This window comes from Thermothelomyces heterothallicus (assembly GCF_042370625.1).
Source record: "Thermothelomyces heterothallicus CBS 202.75 unplaced genomic scaffold P884_scaffold_24, whole genome shotgun sequence".
In the NCBI taxonomy this organism is placed as follows: domain Eukaryota; kingdom Fungi; phylum Ascomycota; class Sordariomycetes; order Sordariales; family Chaetomiaceae; genus Thermothelomyces; species Thermothelomyces heterothallicus.
Window position 1 is genome coordinate 309355 of NW_027192585.1, and position 22198 is coordinate 331552.

At 52.4% G+C, this 22198-nt stretch overlaps 7 protein-coding genes across 7 annotated transcripts; 3 read left to right on the top strand and 4 right to left on the bottom strand.

Moving 5' to 3' along the window:
- Positions 1-1291: 1291 nt before the first annotated feature.
- P884DRAFT_302138 (uncharacterized protein) lies at positions 1292-2174 on the bottom strand (the record flags this gene model as incomplete). Its single annotated transcript, XM_069444911.1, has 2 exons — positions 1292-1549; positions 1605-2174. 2 exons carry the CDS (start codon positions 2172-2174, stop codon positions 1292-1294), a joined length of 828 nt encoding a protein of 275 aa, XP_069295055.1.
- Positions 2175-2585: 411 nt separating this feature from the next.
- Positions 2586-4334, bottom strand: P884DRAFT_302139 (major facilitator superfamily domain-containing protein; the record flags this gene model as incomplete). The annotated part of the gene is made up of 2 exons (XM_069444912.1): positions 2586-4134; positions 4192-4334. 2 exons carry the CDS (start codon positions 4332-4334, stop codon positions 2586-2588), a joined length of 1692 nt encoding a protein of 563 aa, XP_069295056.1.
- A 1176-nt stretch (positions 4335-5510) lies between these two features.
- Positions 5511-5966, bottom strand: P884DRAFT_207724 (uncharacterized protein; the record flags this gene model as incomplete). Its single annotated transcript, XM_069438813.1, has 1 exon — positions 5511-5966. The coding sequence occupies one exon, from the start codon at positions 5964-5966 to the stop codon at positions 5511-5513; it is 456 nt and encodes a 151-aa protein (XP_069295057.1).
- Positions 5967-7496: 1530 nt separating this feature from the next.
- Positions 7497-8256, top strand: P884DRAFT_331734 (uncharacterized protein; the record flags this gene model as incomplete). The annotated part of the gene is made up of 3 exons (XM_069445742.1): positions 7497-7582; positions 7677-7847; positions 7971-8256. 3 exons carry the CDS (start codon positions 7497-7499, stop codon positions 8041-8043), a joined length of 330 nt encoding a protein of 109 aa, XP_069295058.1. The 3' UTR covers positions 8044-8256.
- A 308-nt stretch (positions 8257-8564) lies between these two features.
- On the top strand, positions 8565-11067 carry P884DRAFT_313858 (uncharacterized protein; the record flags this gene model as incomplete). Its single annotated transcript, XM_069445234.1, has 2 exons — positions 8565-8629; positions 9003-11067. 2 exons carry the CDS (start codon positions 8565-8567, stop codon positions 11065-11067), a joined length of 2130 nt encoding a protein of 709 aa, XP_069295059.1.
- A 636-nt stretch (positions 11068-11703) lies between these two features.
- Positions 11704-12624, bottom strand: P884DRAFT_279803 (histidine phosphatase superfamily; the record flags this gene model as incomplete). The annotated part of the gene is made up of 3 exons (XM_069443364.1): positions 11704-12143; positions 12270-12482; positions 12570-12624. 3 exons carry the CDS (start codon positions 12622-12624, stop codon positions 11704-11706), a joined length of 708 nt encoding a protein of 235 aa, XP_069295060.1.
- Positions 12625-16898: 4274 nt separating this feature from the next.
- On the top strand, positions 16899-17318 carry P884DRAFT_279804 (uncharacterized protein; the record flags this gene model as incomplete). The annotated part of the gene is made up of 1 exon (XM_069443365.1): positions 16899-17318. The coding sequence occupies one exon, from the start codon at positions 16899-16901 to the stop codon at positions 17316-17318; it is 420 nt and encodes a 139-aa protein (XP_069295061.1).
- Positions 17319-22198: the final 4880 nt, after the last annotated feature.

The window sequence follows — 22198 nt, forward strand, 5'->3', positions numbered from 1 at the left end:
GGGGTATAAGAAAAGCTCTACTATTATAATATATATTTTCTATAAGGTTACTAACTTCCTATACTTCCTCTATAATAGTATTAAGTCTAGCTAGGTTAAGGGAAGATCATTAACGACTAAGTAGCTATATATCCTCCTCTTCTTTATATCCGTATATCATATTAACTATCTCCTTTATCTAGGTTACCACTCTACTAAGAATATCCCTATATTATATTATATATATTTCTAGTTCCTTAATATATTTAGCTAACGGTACTATCGTTATTAAAACTTCCTTTTCTAAGTAGGAGGCAAGTCAATCTTTAACTTCCGCTATATAGGTTATAATTCCATAGTCTATCCTAGTAAGACCCTTTTCTATATTCTTATCAAATATCTTTATAAATTTACTAAGAAATCCTTTAATAGTTTTAGTAATATAGTCAGTTTAGGCTTCTAGCTAGGCAAATCGAAAATCTATCTTACCATTTAGCTAAGTAAGTGTCTCTTTATTAGTACTAAACTTGTTAGGTTTAGCTTATTCTATCTTATATTCGTTAGCAAATTCTATTACTAATTCTATCTCTTATATAGGAGCTTCCTTTTCTTAAGGTAGTTAACTACCAAGGTTAGGCTCTAATGCCTATAAACTTATTAGAAGAGGTATTCTATAGTGTCTTTAGAGTATACTTACTACGTAGTTAGAGAGTTCCTTATATAATAGTTATTTAGTAGGGGAGTTTAGAGGATATAGACGACTAGGAGGATCATCTATAGGAAAAGATCTAGGTATTGATCTAAGGTTCGCCTAGCCCGTTTGTCAGGGCAAACGAAGATAGAATTAAGGGGTTAAAAGGAAGAAGAATATCCTAGTTACCAAGTCGCCAGGATAGAAGAAGATAGGTAAATAGGAGGGTAGATGATTATCCTAGTTACCAAGTCACCAGGAACAGAGGGATAGATAGGGATAACTACCCTAGTTACTTAGTCGCCAGGAATAGGGAGATTTTGTAGTAGTTATAACGGAATTGCTTAGTTCGGTTACTAAGTCGCCGAAACTAAGCTTAACTATTACGATATTGGTACTAAATTGATTGTTAGAGCGATACGAATCCAGTGCTAATGGTTGTTAGATGGTTGGTCGTAGTGCTCGCTACCATTTGATAGAGGTCTGGTTGTAGTAGTCAAAATAGTTCAAAAGATCGATATCCTCTATCAACGTTTTTTGGCCCTATGGTTCTGTATAAGAAGAAGATGGGTATAAAGAGCCTACCGTTTGTAGGCATCTATAGGGCTTACTAATCTAACCTTACATGATGGACGTGTCCACGGACACGTACTGCATCAATGAGAAACCGGACGCGGCCGTCTGCTTGTAGGTCAGATCGCGGATGGCAGCGTTGAAGAGCCTGACAACGTTGAGCTGATGCGTATCGGTTTTGGTTCTGTCAAAAAACATTCGAGAAGTCTCGTCTATATTAAGCATCAGGGCGAGGTCGTAGGCGGACGAAATCTCGCCGCGGCGTGCATGTCGAGGCCGTGTGCGCAGGCTCTTGTGGATCTGCGCCTGTCGAAACGGCCGTTTGCATCCGTCGCTTCTCGCGATAGTAACGAGCAATGACCTCCTCGATCCAAGTCATGTTGTTAGCGGGTAGATGGAAATATCGAAGAATCCCGTCCTCCACTGGCTGCATGATTGGGTTCTTCGCTGCGTCTTCTGACAACATGTCCGCCACGGGAACCTTCTGGCTGGGGAAACTCTTCGGTAGCCCAGAGACATCGTATGGCTGCCCGTCCTTGAAATACATCACCGACGCCTTCGCATAACCATCCACCCGGCGACTGGCTCCGAGCGCTGCGTTCCTGGGAGTTTGTGACTGCGAATAGCCCGGGCTGACGGCGGCGGGAGCATGTGAGCGACCAGTGGCAGCGCGCCACTCGGCCGTTGCCCTCTTGAAGTATCTCGAACGGCTTCCTGCGGTTGACGCATGGTCGACTGTCTCAAGTCGACCTCTGAGGTCAGCAATCTTTGCCTCGGCTCGCCCGATTCGCTGCTGATTTTCTGGGTCGAGACTATCGCGGAACTGCTGCCGTTCAGCTTCCGGCAAGCACCCGTTGTAGTGGACGACGGCATCAGAAATCCGGTGGTTCTCACCGATGCTCAGGCAGGTTGGCGGTAATATATGCGGCATGTTTGCGAGGCCTGGCCCTCTGATGCCACCTTTTATGCCGGATGGTAACCCAAATAGGCCTCAAGAGGTTGGGACGGATACCTTATGCTTTAGATGATACAATTCCAGGTGCCCGCAGTGATTCAGGTATTATCCGTCGAGATTGTGCTCGCAAGGGTGCTGCCATGCCTTCCAAACATTCGAGAACGATCAGGAAAATGATGTTGTCAACGGCATCTAATTTCTCCGTCTGACGCGATCCCCTCGAGCCGCACTTCTTTCAGCTCATATTAACGAAAGGCGAATGAGATGAGAACAGTTGGCGCTTATTTAATACCAAATTCAGGAAGCCACATGAACAGCAGATACGTTTGTAATTACTTTGTACATAATTACCTATCCAAACGAAAAATCTCCTTGTGTGGCACCAAATCAGATGACCAAGCCCTTGACCTGTTTGAAGTCGGTTACCCTGAAGTCCTTCCAAACAATCACCGACGCAACCGAGATAACCTGAACGACCGTCGATGCAATGATCATGATGCGCTGCGCGTCGCCGTACGCGTGCTGAATCGCCGTCCGCGTGGGCGAACCGATGGGGTACGACAGTTGCTGCTCGAGTGAGCCGACAATGGTTGTCAAGCTGCCCTGCGACTCAGGCGGAAGGTGCTGGGCCAACTTCTTTGGAAAGACGCCGTTCCAAATAGCTCCCGCAACAGTCGAGCCGATGGCGCCGCCGACGTTGGCGAACATGGCCTCGACGGCGAGCACGACGGTGATGTACTGGTGCGTGGTGGCTGCCATGACGGCCATCTGCTCGCAGATGACGAGTGTCCCTCCCGCCACGGCGATGAAGATCTGACACATGACAACGTAGCCAATGTTGACATCCGGTTGGCGAAAATGGGCCATCAAACCGACCCCGAGGATCGTAACGGGCAAGCCGAAGTAGAGGGCCACCCATTTGAAACGGCCGGTGAGGCGAACCAAAACGCCGACCACCAGGGACCAGAAGCAGCTTCCGATACTGTAAATGTTGAGGATGTAGGACGACTTTGTCATGTCGAGGCCGTTTACCACCTGGAGGAATGACGAGAAGTAGCTGTCCCAGATATAGAACGACACAAACAGCACCCCGGCAAGGATGCAGGCGCCCAGAACGGTGCGGTCCATGAGCAGCTCGTAAGGGATAAATGTCTTGGGAGCGAGAAACTTCTCGTACAAGGCGAAGGCGATCAGCAGCAGGCCGCCAACGATGAAGAAGGCGATCAGCATGGGCGACCTCCATCCTTCGGCCTGCCGTGTATAGAGGTTGAACGGCAGCAGGAACAGGGCCATGCCGGCCGTGATCAGGATGAGGCCAACCACGTCGAACTCAACAGCATAGTGCTTGAGCGACTGCAATAAGGTACGGTCGCTCTTCCGGTCCGGGATGAGGCCCATCTTTCTGGCCTTTCGGTAGTTGACGTAGAACAAGGCGAGAAGCGGTGAGCATATGGCGGGCGTGATGATGGCGAAGGCACCGAAGCCCCAACGGAAGCCAGGCCCGTTGTAGAAAGCATCCGCCAACGGTCCGCCGATCCACACGGTTATGATGTAGGGCGAAGATACAAAGGCGAACATCAAGGCTCGGTTCTTGAGTGCCGAGGTGTCGGCGATGAAGATGGAAATCGTGTAAGTGATGCCGTTGTATCCGACCCAGTAGAACACCTGGCCGGCCGCATAAGTCTCGACAGAATTGCAGCCGGCCATCATGATCAGGCCGACCGTCAGGCAAACCATCATGGCGACAAAGCCTTGGGGGCGACCCCAGACGTCCAGGATCTTGGCGAGTGGCAGTTTGAAGAGACCGCCGATCAGACTGGCGAAGATGGTTGTGGCGGCCGTCAGAGAATGGCTGCGAAACGAGCTCGTCACGTACGGCGTCAGGGTCGTCGACATGCCCTGCTGCATGGCGTCTACGAAGGCAATGCACCAGATGCTGGATGGCGGCGACGTCAGCGGCGGGAACGGCGCGACCGTGGTTGCGAAAACTTACCAGACGTATGCGAGGATGAGGTGGGATTTCGTCCAAACCTTGGCAAGCGCCTCGACGCCCTGGACGCCGGCTTGGGCACCCAGCGAGATCTCGTCCGAGTCACGGTCGACATTCTGTGCAAAGGGGGTAACGTCGTTGGCCATGCTTGCTTCTTTATCGGTAGCGACTTTCTGAGGAGAAACTTCCTGTTGTGCTACGGGCGCCTCTGCACGCCGCAGCCAAGAAAGGAAATCGCTTCTCTTCATTCTTTATGTGTGGACGGTCTAGTTCGAGGAAATCGTAAGCCACGAAACCGAAAAGAAGAAGTGTGGAGGGAGGATTGGCCAGGGTGTTGGACGGAGAACGTTCCTTTTATCAGATCGTTTCTTTGCGTTGCATGTGCGAAACGTGGGATAGGTACCTAGCAGGGTCGGCGTCTGCTTGTTGCAGTCGAATGGAATAATTAAAAAGTGGGCTTGATAGGTTCTCGGCCTCGGGGAACCGTCACTCCCCTGGTTTCGTTCCAATTAAACCTTACAAGGTAGAACAAAACGCTCTTATGTTATTAGGTAACTCCTCCGATGTACGTCCGTACATCCACTATGATGCGGCATTCGCCGCACGACGCAGGATACATCGGACTGATGCACCAACCCATGCCGTTCCCTCGGAGCTGCTGTTCAGACAAAAAAGAAAATAACATGAAAGAATGAGCTGGGACATGCCAAGGTTCCTAGGGTCTCCGGACCCCATCTATATCTGGCTATGTGACCAAACGAGCAATAGGTCGGTAAATACCTGCTTCGTGCTGCTTGTGGTGGTGCACCTGTAGGTGGGAGAACAGGCCCACACAGAAAAGTTATCAATCAGAAGATCAGATAATCGTTCTTGGCATGAATCCTTCGCCGTTACTACCCCACATTTCACCGAGTTATCGTGCGATACCGGGAAGCTGACCGAGTCGAGAACTCCGAGGAGGGGCCTCGCCAGCAAGAATTGAATTCCGAAGGCTTCCCCCTCTTGCCTTTTTTTTTTGTTGGGGCAGTATCCGCTACACTGAACACAGCATGTGAGCGTCTTCACAATCTTCTAACGAAGCAGCGTACTTCTGGGGTTTGCACCTGTAGTGGAAATGGTCGCGAAAACGTTTTCAGTCGCCGGGGGTTGTTTGTTCCGACCGTTGCCCTTGTCTGGTTCCTGTAAAAAAAGCGGGGAGGAGGAAGATTTCGCCTCGATCCTTCGAATTAGCGCCGGTCGCTTCTGCCAACAATGGACGTGCCGAGACCAAGAGGATCTCGTCGAACGGCGGTAGCATTCAGTGTTCAACCAACCAAGCTAAGTCAACTTAGGCCCATATCCCGGCATTGCCTCTTCAACTCGGTCGCATCCGTCAACCTCGCCGGAGCTCCATTCCCAAACTCAACCACCCTGCCACCATCTACTTGCCCCTTTGCATCCCATCCCTCCACCGTCATCTCCCTCCCCGCCGTCGTCACAAAGCTGACCCACGCGTCCTGCATCGCATACGGTGTCAGATACTCCAGCTCGGTCGACTCGCCCCGAACGAATGAATGCGTCCCAAACACCATCGGCTGCTCCGCCCCGTGGTGCGCGCCCATCCAGCCCTTGGGGCTGACGTTGCTGAAGTTCCCCGCGTACACGTAACGGTACACGGGCACCTCTCCGCCGTGCGCAACGATGCGCGCCCGCGCCGCCTGGTAGGCCGGACAGAAGAAGAGGGCACATTTGAGGTCCTTGTCAGATTCTCCAAATAGGAGCTCTAACCACAGACGCATAAACACATGCAGGCCTAACCTCTGGGCTCCATATGATTCTAGTCAGCGATATAGGACAGACAGAAGCTACCACTGGTAGCGGCATCGCGATTTTCATACGGCGGCGACCAGCTAAAGAGACCACATCAGGAATTATGCTTCAGTTCCGTGTGATTTCCAATCTCTGCCTCCGTCCATCGAAACTCCCCAGACTCAAGACGGGGCAGCTTCTCCCGGATCTTGTCTTTGACAGCGGCGGCACTACGTGTCTGAGCAGGCAGCCGCAGCGTCCAGATATCCGCATAGTACTCTGTCTTCCCCTTACGACTCCCCGCATAATGTAAAGGATGTGAGGGTCGCTTAAATCTAAAGGTAGGTTTCTTGGTACAGATAGCAGAGAGACAATGATGTATTTATATAATTATCCTAACTGGGTTCTAGCTTCAACAACTGCCGGTAGTACAGCGGGCTCCACCACTACTTCTTTGAAGCATTGAAGTCGTTCTGGAAAGTGGTTTACATCGGCGTCGAGGTGTATGTACCTGTGCTGCGACCTGGGGAAATATGAGCACAAGCCTAAACCATGAACGTCCAAGCTGTTCAAAAATAGACTTGAAATATCCATGTTTGGCAATCGAGTTCACCAGTGCATTGCCCCTTATTCCGAACCGTGTTACCCAGAATTGTAAAACGAAACCCACAGCACCAAAAGCCGTCTGTGAGAGCTTGAACTGAAGGATAGCGCTGCGACATATGTAGTGAATTCATGTTCAGTACATTACAGCGGTACTGTACTGTACAGTACATGTCTATAAATACACTGCTCGAAGTAATCTGGTGCATCTTCCCGATTCAGGTTGTTCTGCCCTAGTGGAGACTCCTCTAAGACCCTGAGAGCCATCATCAGACGATTGGCATTTTGCTTGGGATAATTAACCCGAACCTTTGCGTAGCGTCCAGTTCCCGCCGTCGCTCCGCCACCCAACCATACGGGTATCCTTACTCATCGCTTTCCCACAGCCCGCGGGGCCCAGCGTAGCAACGATCACCTTGATTGCTGGCTGACGCGATACACAGTCTTGTGGAGTTGCTGCCTACCTTATGGTGCTCGGATGCAGCACCCGCGGAGGAAAACAGTGGAGGATCCTCAAAAGTCCGTCCCCTGTTTCCGGGTTGAGTTCTTGCCTCGCTTCTCCGGCGCTACGCTTTACGGCACAGGCAACCACTATTCTCAGCCCCAGTCGCCCCAGGCGCCTTGGGTCAAACTGGGCAATCGCGGTCGACCAAGTCTGGGCTCGCCAAGCACAGCTTCGATCCTCTCTGTGTAATCGCTCGTCCCATCGTGACTTAGGCAGAAATAACAAATCTGGGCGCGCATCATGAAGATTCCCAAAACGGTACCAGCCGTTTAACATCGAGTGAAGACACTCCTCGATGGACGTCTTGATATCCTTCAACAGAATCGCTCAAATCAGGTGCTCCGCGAATCGCGATAGCTCCAAGATTTCCACAGGCCCGCCCTTGCCGGACTAGGCACATCGGCCTGCAACCATGCCGCGCCAATACGTCGTCGGCGACTCGTCGCCCTTTCTCAAGCAAGGGCGCGCGGTGGTCATCGTAATCAGCGTGTTCATCCTGTAATTAATTAAGCACTCAACCCACCGATGAGCCAGCCTGCCCTCCACGCTACCCCGTACAGCACAGCCCTGCTGACCTCCCCACCCATCTCAGCCTCTCCTTCCTGGGCCTACTCTTCTACGCCTCGGTCGTCTACCACCAGCACCGCACGGGTTCCCTGGCCGGCACCTACATACCGACCGTTAACCCGGAGATGCACAACCTCGTCGCCAGCAACACGAGCTACCCCCGCATCGCGGACCGTCCCGCCCCGCTGCAGTTCGCGTAAGCGCAGCAGGAGTACCCCAAGACGACGGCAACCTACTACGACCCGGAGTCCGTCGGCCGGGTCCGGCAGTTCGGGCCGGGGGGCTGCGCTCCAGCGAACGCCGCGTACGAGCCCTTCAGGCCGGCCTACAGCAAGACCCAGGAGCCGGGCCAGCAGCTGGAAAATGGGGTGTACCCGCGTTCGGCTGTCTGAGAGCGTCGCAGTGGAGATGGCGTTTCGTGTGGTCATAATGGGACCTGGTCATAAAAAAAAACATGTTTGCATTTGGGCGGCAGATTGTTGGGTCATAATTAATAATTATTCCTTGCTCGTCTTTCGAGCCGCGGTTAGGAAAGACGTCTGGCGCTCTGATTCTTGGGGTTTTGACATAGACGGAGCATTGATCGAGTATTCATTATTAATAAGGTCAAATAATTCATGTCCGTTAAGAGAGCGGCATGTTGGATAACTACCTGTGGTACGTTCAAGTTGAAATCTGTTTGAGGCGGCATCTAATCTCATCGAGGCTTGGGTACAGGCGCAAAGCGTGACAGCAACATCAGTCAAGACCGACTCCTACCCTAATTTTGTTCATCATCAAGTTCAGTTAATTGCCAGCTTCAGCAAGACATACTCCACACCAAACCTCTAAGCCAAGCTCCGATAACTGCCCATTGGGCGAAATTGGATCAGTTGAACAACTTCACTGGCCCATACCTCGACACGCAGGAAACATGCCACTGCCGATTGGCATGGTGCCCAACTCGCCGGAGCCCGACCCATGGGGATTGGGTCGCGTGTATGGGCAGCCACATCGCCCTGCCAGCGACGCATCGCAGGGGCGGCCATTGGCATCAATTCTTGCCACGTAAATCCGCGAGGTGATAGGGCATCGCGACCGCCAGCAATCGCATCCCCCCCCCCCCCCCCAAAAAAAAAAAAAAAAAAAAAACGATTAGTGCCTGGGAACGCGATGCTGCTCCCTGCTAAGTCTTGCTCATCAAGTCAGGGTCGAGTCAAGATTGACTTCAACCCTTCATCCTCTCCAGTTTTTCAGTTATACTTCAAAGCTTTATTTTTTTTTGTTTTATTTCAACACCTTAGAAGAAAATACGGCCCAGGCTCATGTCATCACCTTACATCCCTTCGCTTACGAGAACCCGCTCTCACAGGTCCGTCTTTGTGGAGGAGTTCGGCTCGCGGGACGCATCGTCATACGTCGACGTGGACCTCCGCAACATGACGTCCTCACCGACACCGAGAGACGTCCGGCGTCTTGCCTCGGATCATGACTTCGTCTATGGGGCGCATCCGGCACCCAGGAGGCTCGGGTGGTGGCCGTTTGTGGCAACCCACCTTTCTCTCCCTGCCGCCCTGATCGCCGGCATTATCTTTGTGGTCGTCGCCATCGCGTATACGACCGAGCTCAGCGAGCAGGTGCTCGAGTGTCCCCAATGGGCCAACCACTGTCGCACGGCCGACGACTGGACGGTCAAGAACCTGGGGACGGTTCAGGGGATCATTACCATGGTCTACATGATCGGCATGGCGTCTTTGGCGTATGCCGCGCTGGGGTTGTGCGAGGCGACGGTCTGGCCGCTGCTCAAGATACAATCCTTCACCATCAATGGGCTGAATGCGTACCTGTCGGTGACCCGGGGTTCCGTCATGTTGGCCCCGCGAGCGGTCATGTCCGTGAGGTCGTCGGCGGCCGGCTTCGTCCTCGCCTGCGCCCTCTTCGTGACGCTGCTCCCGTTCGCTGCGCCGCCGCTCATCGGGTACGCATACTCGCCCACGTCTCAAGCCGTGGAACTCGAGAGCAACTACACCTCCGGAGGCGGTATCAGCGAGCTGTACGCGCAAACTAACCCCCTAACCTCGGTCATGGTCCGGGTTCTTGCCGAGTACAACACCTGGGCGACGGAGCCGTCCTCGGAGCCCATGCCGGAGTACCGGGACTGGTACATCGACAGGGCAGCCTTGGACGAGAGAGGTAATTTTACCGCCAGAGCCGTCCGGTTTCAGACATCGATCTCGTGCCGTCCGCTCCGAGTCGAGCAGCTGAACAAGGACAATCTCTGGTGGAATGCGTTCCGGACGAACCTGACGGGTGCCGGGAAGCCACCCCAAACCCAGTCTGAGGAGGTGGAACAGGAGGATGCCAGCACCGAGGTCTGGGTCAGCCCTCAGGCTCAGTTGACGCTGTGGGCCGACAGCTACGAGTTCGTGTCCGACCGGCGCACCCGGTCCACCTTGGTCTTCGCGGCGCTCGACGGGACGATCGAGGGCGGCAGCACAACCCCGATCGTACTGGGGAATCTCACCACGGCGTCCTCGGTGGCCTGCGATGTCGAGATCGAGCCCGTCGACGACGTCCTCTCGGTCGGGAACCCTCCCATATCGCCGTCCTCGTCGTCCTCCGACACGGCCGCCGGCCTCCCCGTGCTCTCCTCCGCCAAAACCCTCGCCCTCAGCCCCGACGCGCCCCCGCAGACGCGGCTCAACGAGCTGCTCCTCTGGTTCGCCGTCGCCCCGCTCCTGACCGGCATCAGCGTCGACGGCACCCAGCCCATGTTCGCCAACTCGAGCGCCACCGGCCTGCCCCTGGCCCACACAACGTCCTCCGCCCTGCCTAGCAGCAGCCCCGGCAGCAACCATTGGACGATACCGGGCCTCGAGGCCTTTATCCGCCTCTCCATCGGCGCGCTCGCCGAAGCCACGACCGCCACCACCAACACCGCCGCCTCCGGCATGACGGTCCTGACGACGAGCAAGCAGACGCGCAAGCTGGAGCGGGCGCGGGCGCTGCTGCTGGTGATCCCGCCGGGCGCGGCGGTGCTGGCGGCGGCGGCGGCGGGGGTGTTCGGGGCGGTGCTGCACGCGCGGCTGCGGGTGCCGGTGATGCGGCTGGCGGGCAGCGACCTGGGGGAGGTGCTCAAGAGCTCGCAGACGGCCGGGCTGCGCGAGGTGGCGGGCACCGACGCGGCCAAGCCGTACCTCCCCCACGAGCTGGGCGCCGTCCGGGTGCGGTACGGGGTCGACCCGGCCGGGGTCGCCGGGTTCGTTGACGTCGGTGACTCCTCCTCCTCGTCGTCGTCGTCGTCGTCATCGGCGGCGGCGGCGGCGGCGGTGACGGCGGGGGAAGAGCAGGAGAAGGAAGGGAAGAAGAAATGGGTGAGGATAGGGAAGGGAAAGGGGAAAGGGGAGGCAACGGGAAGAGGAGAGAGCGGAAAGTGATTGGTTTACACTTGGTTCGAGATTCTCGACATGTTTGGCGTTTTTAAGGCTAAAAGGAGTGAATAAGTAATTACCATGAGTTTGAAAGCTTTCGATAACTTTAGCACTTTGTTATGATTTTGATCTGATGACGGACGGCGTTGTGAAAGGGGGGTTGCATTTATTGAATAACTCCATCCACCATTCCGATCATACATACACTGTCTGTAATTGTTACTGAGCCAAGGATATCGTTACTTGGCCAATGCCTGCATAACATCTCTCGTTTTTTTTCCCTGCTTCTCAACTTGTATCCTGATGTTCAGCCCTGATGAATGCGTGTTGTGTCCGCGTGGCGCCCAGCGTTAGATGTTCGGGGCGTGCAAGTGAGGCCGAGGACAACAAAATCCAATTACCTTTAGCTCTTCAGCCATCTCTGGCATCTGTAGAACCGAATAGGGTGATAATGCACTGCCGCCCATCTCATTCAAAACCGGAATACCACCCGAATTTTCACCAATCAACTACCCAAGACCCGAGGAGCAGATGGGAGAAGGAGGCTCGGAGCGGATCGAACCGCAACCTTGGTAGCATTTCGTCAACGCTCGAAAGTAGATCACGAACCCTAGACTTCATCCTGACACTTTACGCGAGGGGTCATGCACCCGCGGCATCCCCATGCGCCGGCAGCCCCTCGCCAAGTTCGACCGCTGCCTCTTCGCTCCTCCCCATCCCGCCTCGCCCCCTTGTCGACTCCCACTCGACCAGCCGGTACGGCTCATCGTCCCGCTCGACCTCCCTGGGCGCGAAGTCAAATATCCTGTAATCGGCGTTGGCGAACCAGCGCCCCGCCACGGCGGTCCTGAGAAACCCGGAATGGGACACGACCACGACGACGTCCGCGTCCCGCTCGTACAGGTCCGCGAGCGCGGACTGGGCCCGCGCTAAGACGGCTCCGCGGTCGTACCGGTAGGCCGCACCGGCGGGGGACGTCTTGTCCGGGTAGGCGGGGTCTAGAGGGGAGAAGTCGATGTCCGGGAACTCGGCGGCCAGCCGGCCGGGTGGGGAGCCCGTGTCGCAAGGCTTGTGGTAGAGTTCTAATTAGGTAGGTAGTCAGCACATGCTCCAGCACCACTCCCCTTCTCTCCCTCCCCCCTCCCCCCCTTTTTCCTTCTTTCTCCGTGATGATGAAACGGAAGAGAGGGAACAGGGACGGGACGCACCTTGCCAGCGGGCATCGGGCATGACGGGCACGCCCTCGTCGATCAGCCAGTCCAGGGAGACGAGGCAGGTCTGCAGGGCCCGCCGCATGGGGCTAGTCACGATGAGCTGCACCTTGCGATCGGCGGGGAGCGAGGTCCTGAGGTGCTCGCCCAGATCGGCGGACTGGCGCCGGCCGAGGTCGGTAAGGGGCGGGTCCTGCAGGGAATGGTTGGCTCCTGGGAATGTGTAACATCAGTCTCCATCGGCCGGCAGAGTAGGTCCGCAAGGAGAAGGGGAGGGAGGGGGGTTGGTGGAGGTACGGTCAACGTTGTGGATTGCCTGAGCATGGCGGATGAGGACTAGCGTGGGCGGCATCACGAGGAGTTGCCAGATGTGGTTGATATTACATGTTGGACTAGTAAGCAGGGAGACTCCCTGATGAAGGCCTTCCGATGCGGCAGAGAGTACCATATATATCACCTCAGGGAGGCTCTACCATCTCAAGCCAGCCGATGCTTGGGTTCCACGTGGGCCTCGTGAGGCAAGCGACAAAGGCTTATTATCCATATGCCCTATGCGCGCGACTACGCCAGTACAACCGGAGCGAAATTCAACAAGGGCCAGTGGTTAATTGTGCTTTTTCTTTGAGGCTGCTTTTAAGGGGGAGCACTCAACGACCCTTATAGAATAATTGGTGGTACTGACCCCCTGAGGGAAGCCCTCATTGCGCTCCATTGTAGGAGGAGTAAGGAGGCCTACATATTGATGACGTCCACGGATGCAGGGTTGTCTAGCGAGAGACCGTTTTAGCTTTTGTTGCTGACCAGGATTGGCTTGAGCCCGATCACGCGTGTTCTCATCAAGAATAAGGTAATTATTCACTAGATCGACAATCTCGCCCGACCAGATTCTTCCGGCATGTGACTGTCTTACCCGCAAGCTTGAAATCTCGCATGCTGCTCGCTCACTCGCCGCGTAATTATTGCTTTAGCATGCCACTCCGTCTCCGGGGAAGAAGGCAGTCATGGGAGTTTTGGGTAATTAATACGACATCTAACGTAAAAAAATGGCCACCCAGGCAGCAGGGTCCTCAGCTCCTTAAACTACGCTTGAGGTCGTCGTGCATAATTAGACATATCTGTTCTCCGTCCTCTCTAGGCGGGTGGAAATAATAAGCAGGCACCATGTCCGCATCTTTATGATGAAGCTGTTCTCCGATTTGGTCAGCGATCTGCCTGCCTTTTTTGAGGAAGAAGTGACAGATTATTACTGCACTTCTCTAGCCCCGGGCATAGACGGCTTCAGAATCAGTCATTTCTTTCCCGAGCCTGTCGAGTCATGGAACCCGATCGGGATTTTGAGGCTTCAGGATCTGCCCTTTAAAGACCTATCATTCTCAGACCAGCGGATGCATCGGAATTTGTGGCAGGCGCCCTTATAACCCACCATCCTGGCCGTGGTTCCCTAACGGGAGCCGGTTCTCCGCTTTGGGCTCCGAGAGAATTCAATGGATGGCGAGAAAGAAATGCGATACGAGTCAACTAATCAAGGTCACGGTATCGTGAAACGCCACGAGGTTATATGATAGCCTATTACCACCTTGTTGTCTTTCCCCGAGCTACGCAGCTGGTCGAATGCATGTGCGTCATCCAGCAGTCCTCCTACGGAACAGTCGCGCGGAAGGGAGGAGCGTGGGGTCACAAGCAATGTTGAGCCGGGTGCCCAAGTGCGAAGGAGGCCCGAGAAGTGTGGGAGGTCCGGCCAACGGGAAGCGAAACGGGCCAAACCACTGTACTCTGAGCCTTGCTCTTCGATCTCTGACATTTTGGACATGCAAATAGAATAATCCGCACTGCCAGCACATTGCAGGTTTCAATTCAGTTGTGGTTAAGACGATGAAACACACGTCACCCACCTGAAAACCCGTTGTTCCCGTGAGGCAGGCATTCGACAGTGAATGGGCAGCAAGCGCAGTGTTGTTCCACCCCATGAGCCGAAAACAAGACGAGATGGCTTGACTGTAATGCCTTCTTCAACGAGAAGCTAATCGCAAGTGGCACTCGACGTCGAGTGACCTACCAAAGAGCATGATTCTAGCTAAAGTCCATTGCGGAAAGGTCTGATTGCGACGTAACGCCAAGAGTCGCAATCACCAAGACAGTTTTATTTTATTCATTGTTGACCGACGCCAAACCAGCAGGTGCAGGGCTTCACGGAGCCTTGAAGGTTTTGGGTATCCCGAACAAACCGGCTGCCTGCCGGGCACACCCCCGATCAACTCGGCGGTAATAAGACGGGAGCCGCCGAGGTTGACAGAAGCTCCGGTACGCCAGAGGTTGGAAGGCCCGACCCGCCTGGAAGAATGGCGCCAACCCTGCATCTAAAAATGTTTTCTTTTCGAGGTATTTTCCTTCCACAGGCATGACGAACATTTACCAGAGCAGCCCAGAAGCACTTGCGGAAGAGGGGTTACACGAGCTGCGAAGACGCAGCCCATGAAGTTCGCACTTCCGGATTCAACCCCCTTTCTCCTTCTCTTATCCCCTTCTTATCAAACTGACCTTCTGGCGCAAATCGGACAGTCACGTCCGGTTCGTCCGTGAGACATTCCACGTCGGTCTGCGGCAGGAGTTGGGCGCAGCAGAATGCCAAGAACTTTGATCAACAAACGTAACGGCTTGGCTGACTCGAAAAGCCGGAATGTAACGAATGCCCAATGCCGGATGCGGCCACGGCGCGGCAGGTGGAAACTTGGCGATAAATCAGCGCAAGGACTGCCGAAGTGGCTGGCTGTCGAGGCAACGGGAGTGCGACACCAAAGCCTGGTCACACAGCCTGCAATGCCATTGGCATTCGGGTTCCCCTTCCGTTGCTGATTAATCGACACGTCCGAGCCTCGAGACTTGAATCGCAGTTCGTCTGTCGCCGCCCGCGCCAAGAGCCCTGTGTCCAGCCATTATGAGACGTCCAGAGTCTGGGCTCTTGGCTGTCGCGCTGGCAAGGGCGTTACCGACCTCGCCAAGCCGCCGTGACACGGCTGAGCCGTCAATCTGAGAGGAGATCCGACATCGTCGGGCGCCGTGTTTGGCAGCACAGCCAAGGAGCCATGGCCGCTCGCGTTCGTACGTTATTGCGTGGACATGCACCGACGGGAGCTCTTGTGCGGAGCCGAGACGAGATTGCGGCGCCCAAAAAACATGAGCCAAGTTGCAGGATTGCGCAAGACGCTCGCAGCACTGCCTTCTGATCAGCAAGGTGCCTTCTCTTGGCGCAGCTGCCAATGACGCTGGGCGGTGTTAGGTTAGCGAGGGCAATTTGTAACTTAGCTGCTTGTGGGTTGTTTTGCGCTACCGATTAGTGACCGTCCATGTATTCCGTACACTTCAGTACGTTGTGCGGGCACGTCGGGGAGTTCCCTGGGTTGTGGCGCACATCACTCCAATCGTTGGTGTCCTTAGCGCATCCACATCCGGGAAAGAGAGATCGATGCCGAGATGATCTACGTCGAGGATGGGCGGCTTGGCAAGGAGCCAAGCGAAGCCAAGCCTCGATGATATCGCGGCGATGGGAAACGATGTGGCTTTGATGATCCGTAGAGGAAGGAGGAAGGGAAAACTGACGACGTTTCCGCCTTGAGTTTCGAAGAGCGCTCTGTTGTGCGGGTAATGCCACGGCTTCAGAGAGGACGAGTGCGAGCGAATAGCCAGAACCGCAAGTGTAATCCAGCCACCCCGACACGTGCATTCGCTGACGCGCAACGACAGGAAGAATGTAAGGTACTCCATACCTTAGGTACCTCTTCAGGGCACCGAAGGTACCTGACTTGCTTCCAGAAACCGGAGGTATATAGTACATACCTTCCCAGAGAAGCAGGTACCCTAGTGTTGCCTAGGATGCTGGGCGACTTTCGGGCATGCAGGTCTTGCCGCAAACATTAATTACGGACTACTCCGTTGCTCAACCTGAAGTGCAGAATTTTACCACTCGCACCACCACACATAACGTTAACCTCCGCGGGGGACGTAATTGTACGAGGAAAATGGCCCAAGCCAAGCGCCAAGTCTGCATCGGCGCCTTCTCAGATTTGGCGTTTCATCTGATCTACATTGGAGCCACTTTCGCAGTCGGCCGGTAAATGCCCGCCAAGCATCCCCAAGAAACACTGGGCGGGGCCAAGGCGATCTCGTGGTGCGGCCCCGTTTAGCACGCGCCAGGAAGATATGAAAATAAATATCCCACATCTATCCCTAAGAGCCATTGCCAAACAGGTGAATTACCAAACTCGTCTTCTGCTACCTCATCGGCGATTAGGTTCCCAGTTGAACACTTGTGCTGGCAGACAGATTGCAACAGACGCCCCTTCGATTCGGCCGTCCAACTCGCTCGCCCCTCCTCCAACCCGCACGTTGTCACTCTGCGCCATTTTTACTTGGGCCCGGCGGGTGTTGTAGCATCGTCACCCGAAAGGCCGCCCTCATCCTTTTTCTGTTTACCCCACATACAAATCCACACCATCCCGGCTGAGCTCGCTGACTTCAGCTGCCCGGATCTCTCAAACCCCTTTTCCCGTTTCCCGACTGTTGCCATCTTGACGCGAAGAACTCATCATCATCATCATCACCACCACCACCACCACCATCACCATCACCATGGGATCCGCACTCTCAAGGTGTACTTCAAGGAGTCCCGGACGCTCTCCATCAGGACTCTCGGTTCCAGACATTGGGCAAAAGACCCTTGACCGACAGCCAAACTGGCTCATCCCCCCGGCAAGATGGCGTACGAAAGCTGTCAACCAGCAACCGGTCCGCTATCGCACACCCACTCCGTACCCCAAAAAACATAGGAAACCAATGGTGGACTCCACCGAGAACGTCGATGGCTCCTTCATCCGGGAGAAGGCTTCCATCTTCGAAGCGCCGGCGGTGAGCCATCTGGACATGCGCAGCAATCACCGCAGACAAAGCCTCGCCGAATCACGCAACCCAAATGCCCAGAAGCCGCAGCCCGCTCTCAGGATAACCTGGGAGGTATCTCCACGTCTGAACCGTTTTGAGCGTGTCGTCTAGAGCCAAAGAGCCGGCTGGCTTGCTGAGAACAACGATTCAACGAACCGACTTGAACGCTTGATATCAAGGCATCCGCACAGCACACACACACACACACACACACACACACACACATAAAACACCACAAACAACACCAGCTCAGCGGCCTTGTTCCGTCAATGAACTCACTCGAATCACCTGCGGCTTGAGCTGATCTCATCCACCTCATAACTGGGCCAAGAGACCCATGCATAAAATGGGGCCGGAACGAGTTCAACTAAGAGGCCGGGATCACGGAAACCGCAGCAAAGCGCTGCCCCCGCCATCACGTCCTTCCACTACCGCGACAGAACAGGCCCAAAGAGAACAGCAAACTCACCACCTGCCTCCTCCAGCCTGGTTCGTGAGCGCCACGGTCTGCACAAGCCGCCAAGCGCGGCAGCGGCACCGAATCGATCCGCCCCGGGGGTGTTTGGGGGGGATCACCCGCTTCCCCAGAGCCAAGAAGCTCCCCGCGTCGCCGTGCCCACAGGGAGGGGGGGGATTTGAGGCAGATCCGGTTGCGGGACGGATCACTGCAAAGCAAAAAGACGGCCTTCGGAGTTTAGGCGGGAAAAAGCCTCGAAGTGAAGAGTGTTAGGGGGTTCTGGATTGGGTGTTGTGCATGATGTCTGGTGTATGACTACGTGGAGTAATCAGGATTTCTTCCCCCGTTCTCTCCACATGGAAACTGGAGGAAGTCGGCCGTAGACGGATGGACAGGTTGCACAGTTTCGAATCTGGTTTGCGGAAGGCAAGACTAGATCTATCGTACTGTACTGATGGGTGTTCATCGGAGCGTCATGGATCTGGGTGCGTAGAAGTACCTAGGTAGCTAAATAAGCATCATCAAGGTGGCTTTATAGGTGTCAGAAGCTGTGGAGCTTCTAAGAGTATTAGCCACGCGTGCCACAGCTGTATGAGGCTGTTCAACGCATTGGCCAGTTCCTTTCTCTATAAATATCACTCGTTTTTGTCTCCTTTGTAGATAGTTTAACAAGGCACTCTTTTCCTTCCGTACCGCCACCCACTGCAGACACTATTTCCAACGCTTCCGGAGCTCACCACTGCGTTCGGCAATTAGCGTTTACTTGGATAGTTGCTAATAATCAGCCTTGTACATACCACTCTCTCTACCTGAGCTCCCTTGGCAGTGACACTCGTCGGGAAGATTTGTCAGCAGGCTGCCTAGAACAAGGTTTCGCGGGCATGAGCTTCTGACAGTGAGTGATTCTGCTACGGGGCCTAGGAGAGTCCCTAGACTCGAGTTATACGGTCCGATATTAAAATTAAGCCTCCCGAACCCAATCAGACAGCTCGATGTCGGTTGTAGCGTTAATTAGCCCTCTGAGCCAAGCCCCGTTCAGCTCGAGAAGCGCTGATCCCGGGCCATCCTTAGATTTCGAGGCCACTCTACATGGCTGAATTCATTATGGTGGCAGGCTGCAAACTCGGAGAAATGCTGTGCTGCTGAACTTGGCGCTGTCTCATGGCAGCAGGATACTGGCCTGTCGTGTGTGGTTCCCACAACACACAAATGGAAGTCAGATGTGTAGTAGCTAGTGGTCTCAACAAGTCTTCCCCAAGAAAAACCAAAATCCCCAGGCACCCTTTAGCATGTGCCAATGAGAAGATGAATCGGCGTACTCTGCAGTATTCAAGGCCGCTCAAGCCACTTCCAGTAATTAATTTTGTTATCAGGATGGGAAGTGCGACTAGTACTAGTATGCAGTGATTTTGCTGCTTTGATTTTGTTCTCCCTCGATTGTGATAATCATACCCGGTACTTATGTATGCTTACTCGTAATCAACAGTCGGCTTAGCAGCTTGGGGTGCCTAAGGTAGGTATCTACCTTCCCTACCGGAGGTACTGGGTTGTTAGCACCTGACACGGCACAGATTTGATTCAGGTAATTAGGTAGGCACACAACTTGAAGCGCTTGATTTCATCAACACATTGCATTGAAAACTCACACCCCGCCACTCGCCTGCTCCACCGCCGTCACACTTTCAACCCGGCCAGAAACCATGTATTCAACAAAGAAGAGAGGTCTGAAATGCATTATATCGGCCAGAATCTTCGTAATCTATTCTAATAATAGCCTGCAGGTGAAAGAACACGGTAACACCCTCTGGCAGGCCTGGGCATCACCCCGCTTTTCGTGCGTCAGACTACCTAATACCTTATCTTACTTGACTGCTCAACGGAATTTCATCGGGCAGTACAAAAACCTGCACTCTGTACCCAGTTGGCGTTCATAGAAACAAGGCCATCCAAATTTACTGCCTTATTACCCTCATATTATGACTCGCATCAAGTAAACAGCGAGGCGCACCCAGAAAAGGTTGATAACCTGGACGCGGTTTCATATACCGCAGGAGCAGGAGTAGGCGGCGTGATCGGTGGTTCACGCCGATGTACATACATGTCGGCCCACTTGCGGACGTGAAAGGCAAGTGGAAGGTATTTGCTACAGCTCGATGGCTGCAAATGACTACAGCTCGGACTAGCTGCAAGATACGACACCACAGCGGTATTCGCGCTATAGGTGGCACTCCTAGACCTACTAGTACGGGTCTATAGAAGTGGTGATAAGATGCGTTAATTCTTCTAAGTACCAGAGGCACTTGGGGATACTATCTAAATATATATCTATAACCCCTAGCTCATTATCCCTATTAGTAGGTCTATTAGATCTAACCTACTAATAGCTATATACTATAATAGGTACCAGGGTTCGAAAAAGAAAAATATAACAACCTATTATAACTTAGTAAATATATTAGTCATTTATCTATAGTAATAACCCTAGTAAGTGTCCTATTTATCCTTCCTATTATCAAATCTATCTGTCCTTTAGTCCTTCTTCCTAGTAGTTCCTAAATTTACGATAAATGCTAATATTATAGACGGATGCTCCTAAGGGGGCTATATAAGTATTCTAGCCCTGGCCTAGGCGTCCCTGACTGGGGTATGGTTACTATAGACTGTATTAGTAGCCCTCTTACGCGAGAGGCTCTCCTATGCTAGTATATCTAAGTATAGGCGTTTCTAGCTAGTGGCTATAGGCGGTAGTAGGTATACTACTAGCCTAGTAATTAAGCTTAGGGGAGTATTATATCTAGTGGTAGCTAGTAGAGGTAGGTAAGCTATAGGCTCCTAGCTCCTAGAAGCCTTCTATAATATAGTAATTACTATAGTATGCTTAGTAAGCTAGGTAATCATTTCTTCTAGCTACCGTATCTTCTTATCTACTCCCTTCCTCTAGTTAAGGGTAGCTATATAGTTATTACTTATAACTATAGAAGCCTCCTTTAATTACTTAAGTTCTTCCTTAACTTAGTTAAGGTCCTTTTTAATGCTATTAATAGCCTTATCCTACCTCTAGACTATAGCCTGACCTATATTAAGAAGGTTAGCCTTAGTAGCTAGGTACTAGCGTTTAGTGAAGTCCTTATTAATCTTATTATCCTTAGTAGTATTATAGGCTATAGTGATATATATAGGCGCTAAGTATAGGCCCTAGTAACTAGTCAGGCTATAGTAAAGGTAGCTAAGTTTAAATAGGTAACTATTAACTAAGGTATTACTATCTCCCTTTAATATATAGATATAGGCTACTAGTAGTTCCTTAGGCTCTAGTATATTAGTAGACATTATACTAGTAGTATAATAGGCCTTATATACGTTCTCTAGCTTTTTCTTAAGGCTATATATAGCTATATTAGCCCTATACGAGTTATTACTAGCCTTCTAGTAGAAACAGTAGATCTAATAGTAGGTATAGATAAGCATTTCCTTATTACTATAACATTCCTAGTAGGTATAGGTAAGGTAGTCCTTAACGGGCCTAATCGTTATAGCTATAGACAGATATAGCAGGCTAGACTTAATGACATTAGTGCTAGTAAAGGGGTCAAACTCTATACCTATAAGGGTGTTTTTAGCCTCCTCGAGGCTATTAAAGGTGATACGTATATTATTAAGCCTGCCCTAGGACTCGGCCTCTTCCTCTTTGTCCTTAGGACCCCTCTTAGTCCTATAGGCAAATCTGCCGGTAGGTGCCCTATATTATATATACCTAATAGGCATAGTAGGCTAAGGCGTAGGCTCGGGCGGTTAGAGTGTCGAGTCTGGCTATAATAAGGCCTAGGCCATCGGGCTAGTGGTAATATTAGCTATAGTCTTATTAACGACTAATATACTCTCTTTGTTATACTACTTGGTACCCTATAGTATAGCTATAGGTAAGCTAGTATATATATATAGGTATGTAGTCGTGTCTTAGGTAGCGTCGGTAGGGCTAGACTCTTAGTAGTCCTACTCTAGTTAAGCTATATCCGATTCGTAGGATAGGAAGTTGGTTAGCTTAAGCGTCAGAATTGCCTAGTATATAGTTAGAGGCGCTAGAGGCCTCTTCTTATTTACTATATCCTATACTTTAGTAATGGTAACCTTGATTAATGATAGTAGGGTTGGTATAGTATCCTTATCTATAGGAATATCAGGGAAGGCGTTAGCTAGCTACTTATACTAGTGTACCTTGATTATGTCGATAGGGACCTACCTGGTTTTATTAACACGTTAGGTATATATGACTATATAGGTACCCCCTATCTTATATACCATGTTACTATCAATGGTATAAGGCTAGAATCCTCCCTATAGGTTTAAGGTCTTATAGTACTTGGCGAAAAACAGCGCCGGTATAATATAATCATTATCGCTATTAATAGCTTTATATAAGTTAACTATAATAGAGGTACCTATAATGACATTAAATAGTATTACCTTTATCTCGCCCTTAATCTTAACGAAGGTAAATTTAGCCTCTAAATAGGGAATCTTAGTAGCGTTATCC